Source organism: Bos indicus x Bos taurus, unplaced genomic scaffold, assembly GCF_003369695.1.
Source record: "Bos indicus x Bos taurus breed Angus x Brahman F1 hybrid unplaced genomic scaffold, Bos_hybrid_MaternalHap_v2.0 tig00011818_arrow_arrow_obj, whole genome shotgun sequence".
Lineage (NCBI taxonomy): Eukaryota > Metazoa > Chordata > Mammalia > Artiodactyla > Bovidae > Bos > Bos indicus x Bos taurus.
In genome coordinates, this window is record NW_020867951.1 from 4,932 (window position 1) to 20,441 (window position 15,510).

Genomic DNA, 15,510 nt, shown 5'->3' on the forward strand with positions numbered 1-15,510 from the left:
GACCTTGGTGCAGCCAAATAAATAAATTTTAAAAATAATTGCATTCTGTATATGAAAAGTGAACATGTGGAAACCAAAATTAAGCACACAGTACCATTTACAGCCATTCTAAAGGAAATGAAATAGATGAAACTCTAACAAAATATGTATAGGGTCGCTGAGTAAGTACAAAGAGGTGGCTCAAATCAGTTCTTTTGTGGTGTTGGAATATTTTTGTATCTTGATCATAGTGGTGGTTGCATGAATCCTGACATGGGATAAAATTGCTAGAGCGATACAGGCACACATACACACAAATTAATGCAGGTTAGAAAAATGGAGAAACCCGAATTGGGCCTGTAGTCTAGTCAAGAGTAATATACCAGTGTCAGTTTCCTAGTTTTAATATTATACTGCATCTACAGAACATGTCACCATTGGGGAACGTGGGTAAAAGGCACAAGGTCTTTTTTGTGCTATTTGTGCAACTTCCCTGAGTCTATAATTATTTCAAAATAAAATGCTAAAGATAAATGAGATGTGGCCAAGAAGAGGTTTCAGAAATGATTGGAGGGAACAGGCTCTGCACATGAATGAGGCAGGATCCAGTCTAGGAAAAAAAAAAAAAAAAAGGTTTCTATGTAGCTTAAGTCTATATTCATGTGGCCCCTTCTGTTTCAAATATTTTTGTTGTATTATACAAGTAATAGTTACAGATACACAAATGGATATACATACATATACATGAAAAACAAAAGTATGTCTTTCTTCCTACTTCCTTAACCAGAGTAAATGATGTTCAATAATGTGACATTTATCTACCCTGATTTTTTTATGCATTCATATTCATGCATGGTTATATTGTTGTGATCCAATAACCTAGTGCCTCTCAAACTCTCTCTTCTCCAGGACAACTGCTCAATCAGTGTATATGAATCTGCTGGGTTTCTTAAACATTTATACAGATGTCACAGAGATATTCAGTATGACTGTGAACAGGCATTCTGAGAGGAATTAGTAAGGTATTAACTTAGGCCAGCCCTCCTTGTGAAAACTGGGATGAAATCTTCATGAATCAACTTTTGCAGACGGCTTTTTAAAAGTCCTGACTACAATGAAGCAAGCACATTTCAATAATTCTGAAAATGTCATGGACTTTGAATTGGATTTGGTTTAGAAAAAGATTAGATGAAACCACGAAAGGGCTTTAAAACCCAAGAGCAGATAAAAAGCAATGAATGAGGGCAAATGTATAGCTGAGAAGACCTTGCGCAGCATCCAGGGCAAAGACAGAAGAGGAGTGCATAGAAATCACCATGGGATGAAAGGTAAGGACAATGGGGGTAAAGGAGCATTCACGAAATACACATGAACAGGGGAAAAATGAGCATGTAGGTTTGGTGAAATTCCACAGTGCAGAGTTACCAGAAAAAAACATGAATTAAAAGTGCAGTGGCTAGCTGGCCAGATTTTCTGCGGAGACAGTGAGGGAAAGGGGATGGTATAAACGGGTAAAGAGCTCCGGGTGGGCCTTCCTTGCAGAATAGCGCATTCTGCAAAAGGATCCCAGGAGCGCAGCACTTGACAAAAAAAGCTTTCAGGCCCGCCGGCTCTCTTAGGAGTCTGGGAGGAGGCGGGGCTTCTCGGAGGGGCAGGTACCGGGGGTGGGGCTGAGTCGTTCGCAGCAGCTCTGTGGTACCCGACAAGGGGCAGGGCCATGCTAGGGGCGGAGCTGCGCAGGCGGTCGCCAATGTGCGTGCAGGCGAGGGGGCGGAGCTGTCCCTAGGCAGCTCAGGTGGGGCCTTGGCTGTGGCGGAGGAGTCATCGAGAGCCCAGCCCCTGAGGGGAGACTGAAGGCGGGGCGCGGCGGAACAGGGCGGGGTGGGACGCGACTGCTGTTGGCCAGCGGCTCCAGGCCTCGCGTCCACCTGTCCGCCAGCTCGTGCTGCGGTCGGTCCGCGGGGCCCGCGCCGGCCCGGGCCCATGGCGGCGTCGGGGGCTCTGTCTGCGGCGGCGGCGGCAGCGGCCCTGTCGGGCGTGGCAGTGCGGCTGGCGCGTTCAACCGCGATCCGCGGCTCGTACGGTGCCTTCTTCAAGGGGCTCAACGCGCACCTTGATCACCTTCTTCGACCTGGCTTAGCGTCTGCGCATGAACTTCCCCTATTTCTACATCGTGGCCTCGGTGATGCTCAACGTGCGCCTGCAGGTGAGGATCGAGTGAACGCCCGCTACCACCTCCGCCCGGCCGCGACGGCAGGGGCGTCAGCATGAAGGATCACTGGGCCGGGGGCCGCCGGGACGCTCCGGGGGACGAGGAAGGAGCGGATCAGGCCTCTGAGCCCTAGACCTCGACCGAGGACACAGCCACCGAGCCCTGGCTCTGGCCAGCCACTTCGCGGCCGGTGACGAACTGCACTGAAACTCTCAAAACGGGCCCTTTGCATCGAACTCGAGAAAAGTATCTGAGTGCAGCCGACCTGTTGCCTCACTTTGGCCGAAGGGGGGAGCAGAAGGAAGAAATTCTTCAGTAGGAACATGAATGACTGACCCCGACCGAAAAGGTAGGAGGCCAGAGGTTGGACTTGCGGGCTGGAGGGAGGTGGTGGCCATGACATCTAGATGTCCAGGCTGCTGGGTGGCTTGGGGAGATGAGGAAGGGACCTGAGGAAACCAGCCTGGAAAGCTGCCTGGCCGAGAGCAGGCAAGGCAGGGTGCATGCAGGCCCTCTGGACTCCCTTGTCATATATCCAAGATGGGGATGAGGGGCAGCTGCCTGGGCATCTCCGAGGGTCAGCCCATCACCTCGGCCCACGGCCCCGGTAGTGTCGCCTGAACACAGGGGAATAGAGGGAAATGGCCCTGGAGAGGCCCGGAAAGCTCTGGAAGAGAGCGGATGCTGGCCCCCTTGTCCTCCACCCCTCGAGAGGCAGCCTGGACGGATGGTTGTGTTCTTGGCCCAAGCCCAGGTCTGTCTCTTTCTCAGCCCTTCACAAGACTTCCTCCTGGCGGGTCTCTGGGACTGCTCTCTGCCTGCTCCTGCTGTCTATCTTGCTCCTCTCCACCCTCCAAAGCTTTGCATCAGGGGACAGGGAAGAGGGAAAGACGTGTTCCTCCCAGCCCTGCCCCATCTCAGCCACGCTCCCTCCACCTCCTATCAGTGCCTTCCTGGTGCTACAGAATGCGCTGCTCCAGTCCTGGACAGCCTCCAGCAGCCCCTGTGTCCCAAAGGATTTGGGAAAGTGGGGGTCTCCTTGAGTGGAGGGCAGCTGTCAGGCTGGGATGGGAGAGCAGATGGAGAAGAGGCTTGTAGGGTAGGCGACAGTTGGGGAGACAGGGATGTCTTTGGGTGAGGAGGCAACTCTCAAGTCCCAATGTTTTTCTTGTAAGAACTGGTGTTATAGAAGGTGAACTGCCCCTTCTGTGGTCAAGAGAATCAAATCCCTGCCTGGGGCACCCCTGCCCCTAGAGTTGCCTGGGGAGCGCCCGAGAGAAGGGACTGACCCCTCGAGGAGAGGCAGGGCCTTCCAGGTGGAGAGCCCAAGGGGAGGGGTGGCCTGGTGATCCAGTACTGGCATGAGGGAGGAAGGATGGTGCTAGAGACACTCTGGTGGAGCTCTGTTCTCCCCACCTGCTGGGCTCTGGGAAGGGAGACATTTGCCCTTGTCACATAGATCAGAAGTGGGGGAGCTGAACCTGCCTCCGGGCCTGAATTCCCCACCTGCCCCCCAGTCTCTGGGAGACCTGGCACAGTGGGATGGGGGAAGGGAGCACAGGCTCCCAAGGGACCTAGAGAGAAAGGCCCGTGGCAGGGAAGGTGGGGTGTATGGCAAGTCACGGGGAAGAACCAGGGGACAGTCTAAGCTGAGATGGTCACAGGAGAGATGAGTCCCAGAACCCCTGGGGAGCAAGGTATTCACACACAGTCAGGCCTTCCCACCCCAACCCAAGCCCCACGCAAGGCTTAACCAGGGGTTCCTTGGTGTTGAGTGGCACAGGCCTGTCAGTTTGGGTAGGAGTGTTGGCTGGCTCCTGGGGCCGAGTGTAATAGGAGGGAAGGGATACAAGTGGGTGGGGTGGAGCTGAGACCCACACATGACCCCATGTCTCTGTCTCCAGGCTGCCCCTCCTGCTAGGATCACACAGGAGCATCTGCTCTGGATGGGCCTGCAGCGGTCCTGGCTGTGCTGCTGACTGGTGCACCAGGAGCGGCACTGAGGGGAGCCGGGAGAGGCCCTGGCCCTCACCCCCATCCCACATCCACGTCTGCCCCCTCACTGATTGCTTGCGGTCCTGGTCCTCAGTTCCTGGGACTAAGAACCACAGCAGCCTGGTTGCCCCTGGGACACAGGGGCTGAGCCTCACACCATGTGCCCTTCTCAGCCACCCAGGGCCCGGCTGAAGAGCTCTGCCTGCCTCACCCTGAGGCCTGAGGCTGCACCCAGGCTACCACATGCCCCCCGCAGATTCCCACAGATGGAAGGGCGCTGATGGCTTCCTCCCTTGTGCCAAGTTGCCTGGAAACCCCTGGTCCTGGTGGCCCCTCCTCCACCCCAACTGTGTCCCTCCAGGACCACTTCCGTGAGACTGCCAGGCTTTGGACTGCATCCCTGGAGTTCTGAGAGACTGTGACTTGGGCTGCAGGGGAGGAGAGGAGCGGAGGACCAGGGGCCTCCTTGGGGCTGATGCGTAAATGGGCCCTTTTCAAGTTTGGATCTCACCCTCTGGGTGACTGGATCCCCAGCTGCAGCCTCTTCCTGGGCCAGCCTAAGAGGGCCTGAGGAGGGCACTAGGGAGGGTCTTTACTTAATATGTGCATGCCTGTGTGTGAATGTGTGTGTGAGTGTGCATGTTGAGTGCATGTGTGAGTGTGGGATGTGTGTGGGCATGTATGTGCGAGTATGTATGCACATGCATGAGGGCTTGAGTGTGTGAGTGTGTGAGGGGGTGTGTGGATGAGTGTGTGGGTATGAGTACAGATGCATGAATGCACAGATGTTTGTGTGTGAATGTGCGGATGTGAGTGTGTGTGTGTGTGAATACACGTGTCAGTGTGCATTTGTGAATGGGTGTGTGTCTGTGCACAAGTGTGTGATTGCTTGTGCACACACAAGTGACTATGCGCTGCAGAGGGTGCAGAGCTGTTTAGCTGGTGTGCAGTGCAGGACGGGCTCCCTGTCCTTCCCGGGCTCGTGGCTCTGTTGGAGCTGCCTGGGCCCTGGGAGGCTGTTTCCCAAAGTGGATAAAGTGTGTTGGAGATTCAGGGGCCCCGGGCTCAGAGACCCCTCGTCACCTGCAGAGAATCCCCGCTCCTTGTGGGGCTCTGGCTGGGGCTGTCCGCCCCCAAAGATGTTGGCCGTGGGAGGGGCGGGGACACGTCCTCAGCACGTGCTCCTGCCACTGCTCTTCTTACCGTTTTGATCTTGAGTCGTTCGCTGCTTCTGCTCTCCCGTCTCTTCCTCATCTCCCGACTGGGCCCCTGCTGCTCTCTTTGCACTTTATTTGCAGTCTGGTTTTCAGGCAGTGTAGCTTACACACAATCACTGACCTGAATAAGACCACTGCTCCTTTTCTGTGTGTGATGAACTCTGCACCAGTCAGCGCAGTATGGTCAGAGAAATGTTCTTGTTTCCAGTGTTGTCACATCTTGTGTCTGTCTAAGTTTATAAAAAATATTCTTTGAATTGAATAAAATGAAAACTGGAGGCCTCTTGTTTCTGGTGTGGTGCCCCCTTGGAGGAGGGGGGCTGGGGGTGAGCTCACCCTACTCTGGCGGCCAGAAGCTGGGGCAGGGGAGCATCCTGAGGGCTATAAGTGGGTGGGGTCATGGCAGGGATGGTGGCCTGTTCAGAAGATGCTCTGAGACAGGACTTGACTTGGAGCGCTGCTCCCATGATGAGAAGTCAGCAGCACAGGCCTGGCCTAAGATGAAGCGATTGTCCCAGTTTGTCCCATTCACAAACTATTTGAATAACCAGACAGCTAAGTGTTTTCTTTATTTTAAAGCCTGGTGTTAGAAAGCACTTAATTCAGTTGAACCCCAAGGATGGGCTGGGGTAGGTGAGGTGAAATGGACCGTCTGCAGATCACTTTGTGTCACCCGGAGGCCCCTCTGCAGCAGCAGGTGGCAGGGACCCATCGCTTCCCTGGCAGCCAGGTTGGTGCTCGTTTTGAAGAAGATCAACGTTGGGGACCAGAGACCAGCTTCCCTTCCCTCCACCTTAGACTCAAGCTGTCCCATCACAGGGCCCGGGGTGGGGACTCCGAGACTGCTGCAGAGGGAGCGGGGGTGGTGGTCAGAGGCTGTGGGAGGGAGGCCTGCAGAGAAGCACAGCACCCACCTCAGAGGGAGGAAGGTAGGGCCCTCTTCTGCGCACAGAAACAGAAACGTCAGGTCGTGGGGTGGCTGAGACCTGTGCTTAAGCAGAGTCCCATGACAGGACCAAGGCTCTGAGCTACTGGCAGATCTTAAGGCCTGGCCCTGACATTCCCTGAGGGTCCTGTCACCCCACTGGAGGGACTCATTCTCTGCTCCCCATCCTCCCTGTCTGCCTCCTGACTCTGCCCACCCTTAGACCAGGATCCAGCTCAGACCCCACCTCCACACCTGCACTCACCTACCCAGGCAGGGAGGAAGAGCACACAGCCTCCCCAGCCCTTATCTGGGCACCCTCGGCGCCCCCAAGAGATGATTGTCTGCTCTCCCTCCTTAGCCTCAGCCTCTGGTCTCAGCCAGACCTCTCCTGCTGTGTCTTTCCTGCCACCTCCTGCTCTGCTCCTTCACTTCCACCACCCTGAGCTAAGGGCTGACTCAGCATCTGGGCCCAGGCACAGCCTGTGGCTTCTGGTCCAGTGTTCTCGCTGCCTCTGGGTCTCCTTCTTGGCACCCATGATTTTCCTGGGCCTGAGGCTGCTTCTGAGCCTGCACCCTGCACCCCGTCCAGCTCTCAGCTCCCTGCACCCACTTGCCCAGCCCCTCCAGGGAGGCCCATTCCAGCCCTTCTGCTGCCCCCCACACCCAACCAGGCAGGAGGAAGACGCCCAGACAGTGCCTACCCATGAAAGCCAGCACAGTGGGGCTTCCCCTCTGGCCAGAGCGCCTCCTGGGGCCTATGACCGACTTTCCCAACCTCCACAAACAGTAGGCCTCCATGGGCCACAGCTCCCCACCAAGGCACTGGGTATCCCCCCCCCCAACCCTGTGCACTCAGAGACAATCTCACTCCCCACTGCCCCGCTGACAGTGGCAGAAGCTCCTGATTATCTTGAGGCTGTGTTCCACCTCAGCACTGGGAACCAGGCTGAACCTGGGAGCCTCTGCCTCTTCTGCAGAGCAGTCCCCAAGGCTACCTCAGGCCAGCTTCTCCCTTGCCTGGTCACCAAGCCCTTCTCGAGGCTTCCCTCAGTGGCTGCCATGACAGCCCTCCCTCTCTGTGGCCACCACAGGGTCCATCTGCAGCAACCGCCACTGCTCATCCACCCACAACACCCCTTACCCAGAAATCCGAGGCCTCCTCAGGAATCCCTCCTTCCCCTGCCTCCCACACCCCAATTTATGCCACACATCCCCTGTAGCTCATTAACATTCACCCTGATAATGGGGTCACAGTGGCACCCAGAGGGCCTCAGGGAAGGTGATTCTTCAGAGACCCTGAGCCGCTCATTTGGCAAGACATATTTCCTGGACTCCTCTCCATGCCCGACCCCAAAGTAGGCCCTGAGCACTGAACCCATGGACCAGACAGAGGAGCCCACACAGACCATGTGAGAGCATAATAGGTGCAGGGCTCATGGGAGGGTTCAGTCAGGAGGAATGCGACCCCTCGTGTACCCAGGAAGTAATCTGGGGTGTCGTTGCTACGGCCAGCTCCAGGTCCAAGGTTAACTCAGAGCAGCCTGGCCACCCGGAGCAGCAGAGCCATAGGTGACTTTCCCAGTTCCCAGAGACTGGCAGCCAAAGATTGCATTTTTACATGGTGTAGATTAAAAAGAAATGTCAGGACACATGTGGCAGGAATTCCAATGAATGCCCCAGACACAACTGGAAGGTAATTCCATCGATGTTCTCGAGGCAATTTTTCTGGAAAGTCTTATCGAAAGTTGTTTCCAGGTGAATACCACGGCAGATCGGAGCACTTTTTAAAGCATTTTTTATTCAGATGTTGTGCACATCCTTAACCCAGACCCCGTGGAGTGTTCTCCATCCTGCTTTTCCTACCTCTCTCTACAACAGGGTTTTGCACCCAGGAGTACAGAGGGCAGAGCCCCAGCCCAGGAATGAAAGGCCGGGTGGGTTCCAGCTCCACAGATCACCAGCTCTGGGCATGTGGGCATGGCACCGTGCCTCCCTGCACCCGTTTCCTGGCCTACAGGCACAGTAGTGCAGGCCCCAGGGAAGCAACTTCTCAGTTCTTTTTGATAGTTTGAGACCAGTAGACTATTTTCTCTATGTTTCTGTTTTCTCATTTTCTATGACTTCATGATGATGGCAAATCTCCATGTACATGCCACCTGCGAAATACTGCAGTTTGACCTTGCCTTGCCGGGCGCCTTTTCTGCAAGGTCAAATTTAACAGAAAGCCAGTCTCTGTCACCCTGGGAATCCCAGTCATAGCTAAAGCAGAGGCTCTACAACCTCATCTTGACACCCATTCCTCCCACTCCCTTTCTGTGCCCCAAGACCTCTCTTCTCATCCCCTTAGCATCTATGTCGTTTTTTTTAGAAATGTCTGTTTAGCTTTTCTGCCCATTTTTTTCATTTTCTTATATTGAGTTTCCTGATTTGTTTGTATATTTTGGAAATTAAACCCTTGATAAATTAGGAGTATGGTATTAACGTATACACACTGCTGCTGCTGCTAAGTCACTTCAGTCATGTCCGACTCTGTGCGACCCCATAGATGGCAGCCCACCAGGCCCTGCCGTCCCTGGGATTCTCTAGGCAAGAACACTGGAGTGGGTTGCCATTTCCTTCTCCAATGCATGACAGTGAAAAGTGAAAGTGAAGTCGCTCAGTCGTGTCCGACTCTTCGTGACCCCATGGACTGCAGCCTACTAGGCTCCTCCGTCCATGGGATTTTCCAGGCAAGAGTACTGGAGTGGGGTGCCATCGCCTTCTCCCATATACACACTACTATATATAAAATAAACAAGGACTTACTGTAAAGCATAGGGAACGATATTCACTATTTTCTAATAACTCAGAAAAATTTTAAAAAGAATATACGTATATAAAACCGAATCACTTTGCTGTGCTCCTAAAACTAACACAATATTGTATATCAGCTGTACTACAATTTAAAAAACAAAGCTGACTGTATATGCATGACTGCTTCTGTCAATGAAGTTCTTGGTCACAAAATACCCACTGGGTTTTCTGATATAGTTCAAGGGATCCACCAGCTCTGGCCAGCCTTGGACTGGAGCATGGAGCCTTCACCAAGTTTTGGCAGAATTTGCTTTCTGTAATGAACAAACCATGAGGACGAGATATACAGGTTTTCAAGTTATAGGAGGTGCAAGATCTTGAGCAAATAAGAATCTATGAACTGACTATGTGCTTCAGATTTCTATGCACACCACAAGATTTGCAAATACATCTGGGATGCAGGGTACCCCCTTAAGTCAGCAGGGACTTTTCAGAACACCAGCAGTACTGGAAATTGTCATTACCTCTTATACACCAGGCACGTGGTGCTTGGAGCAGACTTGGGAGGGGAAACTAGCTGGGTTCGAACCCAGACTCTTGAGCTGGAGTCACTTTGGCCAGGTCCTTCAGACTCTCTGGGCTTCCCTGGTGGCTGAGTGGTAAAGAATCTGCTTGAAACCCACTTGAGAGGTGGGTTCGATCCCTGGGTCAGGAAAATCCTCTGGAGAACGGAATGGCTACCCACTTCAGCATTCTTGCCTGGAGAATTTCAAGGACAGAGGAGCCTGGCGGGCTATGGTCCATGGGGGTCATAAAGGGTAAGACAGGACTGAGCGACTGAGCACATTCAGATTCTCTGTCGTTCACTTCATCTGCGAGATGGTGAGTAATTCCATGGTTCTCTGAGGAACATGTGAACCAGTACACATCAATCACTGAACACTGAGCACGGTGACTGACTCGTGGAAGTGGTCTGTACACAAGACCCCATCTTTGTTAGTGATCAGCTCGATTCAGAGCTGGTCAGAAGAGCTGCTCAGTCTCAGGACATCAAAAGACAAGCTGCTCTTGCTGAAGCTGGGGAGGGGCTGGTGACTAGAGTCCTGCCTCTGGCCTCCACACCAGCAGAGAGCGCCCTTGAGCCACTTCTGTAGTGGACGCTTGCCTGCTACTCAAAGTGTGGTCCAGGGACCAGCTGCATCAGTATCACCTGGGAACTTGTCACTCTGAGGCCTCCACCACAGGCATATTGAATTAGGACTTACACTTTCATAATAACTGGTGATTAGAGTTTGAAAGCACTACTCCCTGATATCTTGAGAGTCGAGAGGTTGACATAAGTAAACTGTATTTTAAATGAACTGAAAAAGGACGTACAGTGACGTACCCAAAACCACAAAACTAATGGGTGGCAGAGCCAAGATTAGCATCCAGGTTTCCTGACTTTCAGCTCAGGCTTTTCTGCACGATTCTGATCAGTTGCACCCTGTGGCAGATTCCCCTCTGGTCCCAGGGGACAAGTTCATGTCTTGTTTCTGCAACCAAGCCCCTGTCATATGTCCTTGCATCTAAATCCATGACTTGTGAGACTTCCTTGGTTATCCAGCAGTTAAGATTTCACCTTCCAGTGCTCCCTTGATGGTTCAGTGGTTGAGAATTATCCTGCCAGTTCACTGCACAAGGCTTCCATCTCTGGTCCAGGAAGATCCCACTTGCCACAGAGCAACGAAGCCAGGTAGCCACAACCGTTGAAGCCTTCTGGCCCTAGAGCCTGTGCTTCGAAACAAGAGAAGCCACGGCAATGAAAAGCCCACGTACTGAAACCAAGAGTAGCCCTGGCTCGCTGTAGCCAGAGAAAAGACCCAGCACAGCCAAAATAAATAACTTAGGAACTGCAATGGCACCCCACACCAGTACTCTTGCCTGGAAAATCCCATGGACGGAGGAGCCTGGTAGGCTGCAGTCCATGGGGTCGCTAAGAGTCGGACACGACTGAGCGACTTCACTTTCACTTTTCACTTTCATGCATTGGTGGAGGAAATGGCAACCCACTCCAGTGTTCTTGCCTGGAGAATCCCAGGGACGGCGGGGCCTGGTGGGCTGCCATCTATGGGGTCGCACAGAGTCGGACACGACTGAAGCGACTTAGCAGCAGCAGCAGGAACCGATTACATTCTTCCGATTTCTGAGTGGAGCATCGCCACCTGCTGGTTGATCCCTTGAACTACATCAGAAAGCCCTAAAGGTGTTGTGTTGCCAAGGCCTTCAGCGACAGGGACAGTCATCCGTGCACAGCCAGTTTTGATAAGGGCAAGATAAGAAAGAGAAGAGAGGCCTTGGGACACACGAAGGGAGTGGGAGTAATATATGTCAACGTGAGTGTGCAGAGCCTCCTATAACTCGAAAACCCAGTGGAGCTGCGCCATCTACTGGTGGATTCTTTGAATTATATCAGAAAACCAGGGGGTGTTGTGTTGGCAATTCACATCACATCAATCAGTGGACACTGAGCACAGTGGCTGACACGCAGAAGCGGTCTATCCATGAGGACCCGTCTTCGTTAGTGATCAGCTTGATTCTGAGCTGGTCAGAAGAGCTGCTTAGTCTCAGGACGTCAAAACGGAGCACCGCGTCAGGGTCAAGGGCATAAACTCTCTATTTAGACACAGCAGCTCTACCACTTAACCAGGGCAGGCCACTCGGCCTTTCTGAGCCGCAGCTTCGTGACTGGTCAAATTGGCGTGGGTAGCACCCACCTGGCGACTGTCGTGGGTCCAGTGCAGCCGCGAGCATGGGTAAGGGCCTGGCTCGTCCTGGGACGGGTTCGGTGGGCGGCAACTTCTGTGTGAACCCGGCTGCGGGGGCGCCCCCACTGCACACCATCCGGAAACAACTCACTCCTTCCGCCTCATCTGTAGCTCCTTCACCCAGTTCTCATCTGCTTGCCCTCAGCTGCACAGAGTGGGTAGCCGAGATCCAAAGGAAGAAAAAAGAACACAGGAAATGGAAGGGATTCTATTCATCAACCTTCCCTGGATTTAGGAAAGACAAAGCCACCCTGCGACTTTCAGGGTGTACTACAGCTGAAACCCCCTCACAGCCTCCCCCTGCTGTCTCTTTGGTGTACCTGAAGCTTTGGCCTCCCACAGCCAAAGCAGCAAGCCAGTTGGTACTACTGCCTCTCCTTCTGCGTTCGGGGAGTGGGGCCGCTGGGAGGGCAACTGAAGGCTGAGAGCTCCGCTAGATTCCTGCCCTCCCTCGGTTCTGCCCTCTGCCTCCACCAATCCCTATCTATGCTTTTCCATCATCTGTGTGCTCCATGGAGCATACGGATTTGCTCAGCCTTTTATGCCACAGAGGACTTAAACCTGCAAAGTCAACCACATTGTTTTCCTCTGGAAGATTTATGGAACTGCAGACTATTATTTTTCACCTGGGGCTTCTGAGGTCCCCAGTTAAAATACATCTGTTCTGGCATCACTTTCCCTCAAGAATACACTCTGCTTTCTAATTCGTGTTGGTATTTTACCCTGACCATTATAGTTCCCACTGTAGTTCTGATTGGCATTCTAGCTTGTAGATCAGTCTCTGGTGAGTATATCTTAATTTTTGACTCTTGCAAAAATGAGTTCATTACCCTGCAATATCAAGAACCAACCCTTAGTGGTAACCAAGCAGATTCTCATCAGAGATCTAGCTGCTTTTGGCACACTCAAGTGTTCATAGCCAACTGTTCCAAGCTGAATTTGTCTTTTCTAAAAACCCAAAATACCCTTCTTTTCTTTTTTGGTTCCCTATCTTGTGTGGTGTCACCACCATCCACTCCAAAATCAGGAGTCGTCTCTTTACTGGCTGTGTCCTTCTCCCTCATGCATCCAGTTAGTAAGACTCTACTTCCTGTTGTTTCTTGAATCCATCCCCCATCAGCCTTGCTTCGGTTTAGATACAACTTATGTTGCTGTTGACTCTCTACAAGTTTCCTGTCACTGTCTACCCATTCCCAGGTTTTCAGCCCCACCCCAACCAATGCCAAGTTCACCCTCCTTCTCCTAGATAACATGGTTCATAAATATAGCCATCCCATTCTTCTCTCAATATCTTTCAACAAATCCCAAAGTTTAGGATGAAACTGCATCTCCAGAGCACCTCTGACCCCGTCTCGCTGATGCACATTGTGCACTGTGAGGTTTGTTTTCTTGCTCTCCAGAGACTAATGAGGTAAAAGAGCACTTCATGTGCACCAGGGCCTGCACTTGTAGCTTCTCGCCAAACAGATTGCATTTCACAAACTTCATGACAATGATCAAAACACATGGAAGTTGAAAAATAATACAGAGATACTGCATGTTCTCATCATCTATGAGCAATAAGTATCAACCCATACACAATCAGAATTGATCTCTGCCCCCTTCTCTTTCCTGCTGCTGCTGCTAAGTCACTTCAGTCGTGTCAGACTCTGTGTGACCCCACAGATGGCAGCCCACCAGGCTACCCCATCCCTGGGATTCTCCAGGCAAGAACATTGGAGTGGGTTGCCATTTCCTTCTCCAATGCAGGAAAGTGAAGTCGCTCAGTTGTGCCCGACCCTCAGCGACCCCATGGACTGCAGCCTACCAGGCTCCTCCGCCCATGGGATTTTCCAGGCAAGAGTACTGGAGTGAGGTGCCATTGCCTTCTCCGTCTCTTTCCTACCACCATGCAATTAATTCAAAATCAACCCTATATGAGTATGTGTAGGAAATTGCTTTCAAAGGTGAACTGGAAGGCCTTATGAATAACACTAAATAAGCAATTTTTGGATCTGTTGTATTCCTCCATTTTATTGGCTTGTAAGATAATTCAGACATCCTCGATGCAGGAATAATGTTTTCAGTTTCTAGGTCCATGAACAATACACAGCCTTATAGGAAAAGAAACTTTTGCAGGTGACTCCAGCCAATGCAAGTGAGTGTACTAGGCCATGTGGTGTGCTGTGTGATGGTGCTGTAGGGCATATCAGGTGGCTGTAAGAAGCCTATGCCAAGCCAATAGATGAGAGTCTTCCTGGCATATACTAGAGGAACAGCATGCTCTCTTCATCTTTTCATTGCCTCCCTGATACTAGATGACTAAATGCCCCACTGTGAGATACCAGGTCTCTCAAGCTGCCCTGCGTAACTGGTGATTTCTGAGGCTTAACAATTCATTAAGGAAAGAAAGAGAGTAAGTAAATAAATAGATCCCTATAAGAAATTATCCTTTGGGCCACAACACAAAGGCCACACATACATATTTGAGGACTATAAGAATGTTTAAGGAAATCTCCTGACCCTGCTAAGGTAAGGCAGAATTAGAGTGATTGGTATGCTCCTATGCATGGTCACAGAAGAAGTCAGGAGGTTCTGACACCAAAATCAAAGGAACAAAAGCAAAAAATAAGCAAGCAGGGCTATATTAAACTAAAAGGCCTCTGCCCAGCAAAGGAAACCATCAATGAAATGAAAAGGCAACTATTAAATGGGTCAAAATACTTGCATGTCATGTATCTGATAAGGGGCTAATATCCAAAAAAAAATATGGGAACTTCCCTGGTGGCTCAGATGGTAAAGAATCTGCCTGCAACTCAGGAGATCCAGATTTGACCCCTGGGTAGGGAAGATCACCTGAAGGAAGAAATAGAATATGTAAAAACCTCATACAACTCAAGAGCAGAAAAGTGAATAGTGCCATTAAAACTGGGCAGAGGATCCGAATAGAAATTTTCCCAAAGACATACAGATGACCAGTGTTACTCACTCACTTGTGTCTGACTCTTTGCAGACTCCATGGACTGTAGCTGGCCAGGCTTCTCTGTCCATGGACTTCTCCAGGCAAGAATACTGGAGTGGGTTGCCATTCCCTTCTCCAGCGGATCATCCCATCCTAAGGATCAAACCCAGGTCTCTCACATCGCAGGCAGATTCTTTACTTCTGAGCCACCAGGGAAGCCCAGATGGCCAACAGGTACATTAAAAGATGCTCTCACCACTATTATTCAACATAGTTTTGGAAGTCCTAGCTACAGCAATCAGAGAAGAAAAAGAAATAAAAGGAATCCCGACTGGAAAAGAAGAAGTAAAGCTCTCACTGTTTGCAGATGACATGATACTATACATAGAAAACCTTAAAGATACTATCAGAAAATTACTAGAGATAATCAGTGAATTTAGCAATGTTGCAGGATACAAAATCAATACACAGAAATCACTTGCATCCCTATACACTAACAATGAAAAATCAGGAAAAGAAATTAAGGAATGAATCCTATTCACCATTGCAACAAAAAGAATAAAATATATAGGAATAAACCTACCCAAGGAGACAAAAGAACTGTATCCTGTATACAGAAAATTATAAGACACTGATGA

General features: G+C 51.3%; 1 protein-coding gene and 1 pseudogene across 4 annotated transcripts in view; both read left to right on the forward strand.

Moving 5' to 3' along the window:
• The first annotated feature begins 1,939 nt into the window (after positions 1-1,939).
• On the forward strand, positions 1,940-5,681 carry LOC113889354 (annotated as a pseudogene). Its single transcript, XR_003510235.1, has 2 exons — positions 1,940-2,540; positions 4,096-5,681. The product of XR_003510235.1 is annotated as a small integral membrane protein 10-like protein 2A (transcript).
• LOC113889353 (zinc finger protein 75D-like) overlaps positions 2,458-15,510 on the forward strand; it is a 31,760-nt gene continuing 18,707 nt past the window's right edge. For all 3 annotated transcript variants that reach the window (XM_027536033.1, XM_027536034.1, XM_027536032.1), the window contains exon 1: positions 2,458-2,540. In XM_027536033.1, coding sequence (XP_027391834.1) covers positions 2,519-2,540 — 22 coding nt within the window. In that variant the 5' untranslated portion in view covers positions 2,458-2,518. The remainder of the gene's footprint in view (positions 2,541-15,510) is intronic.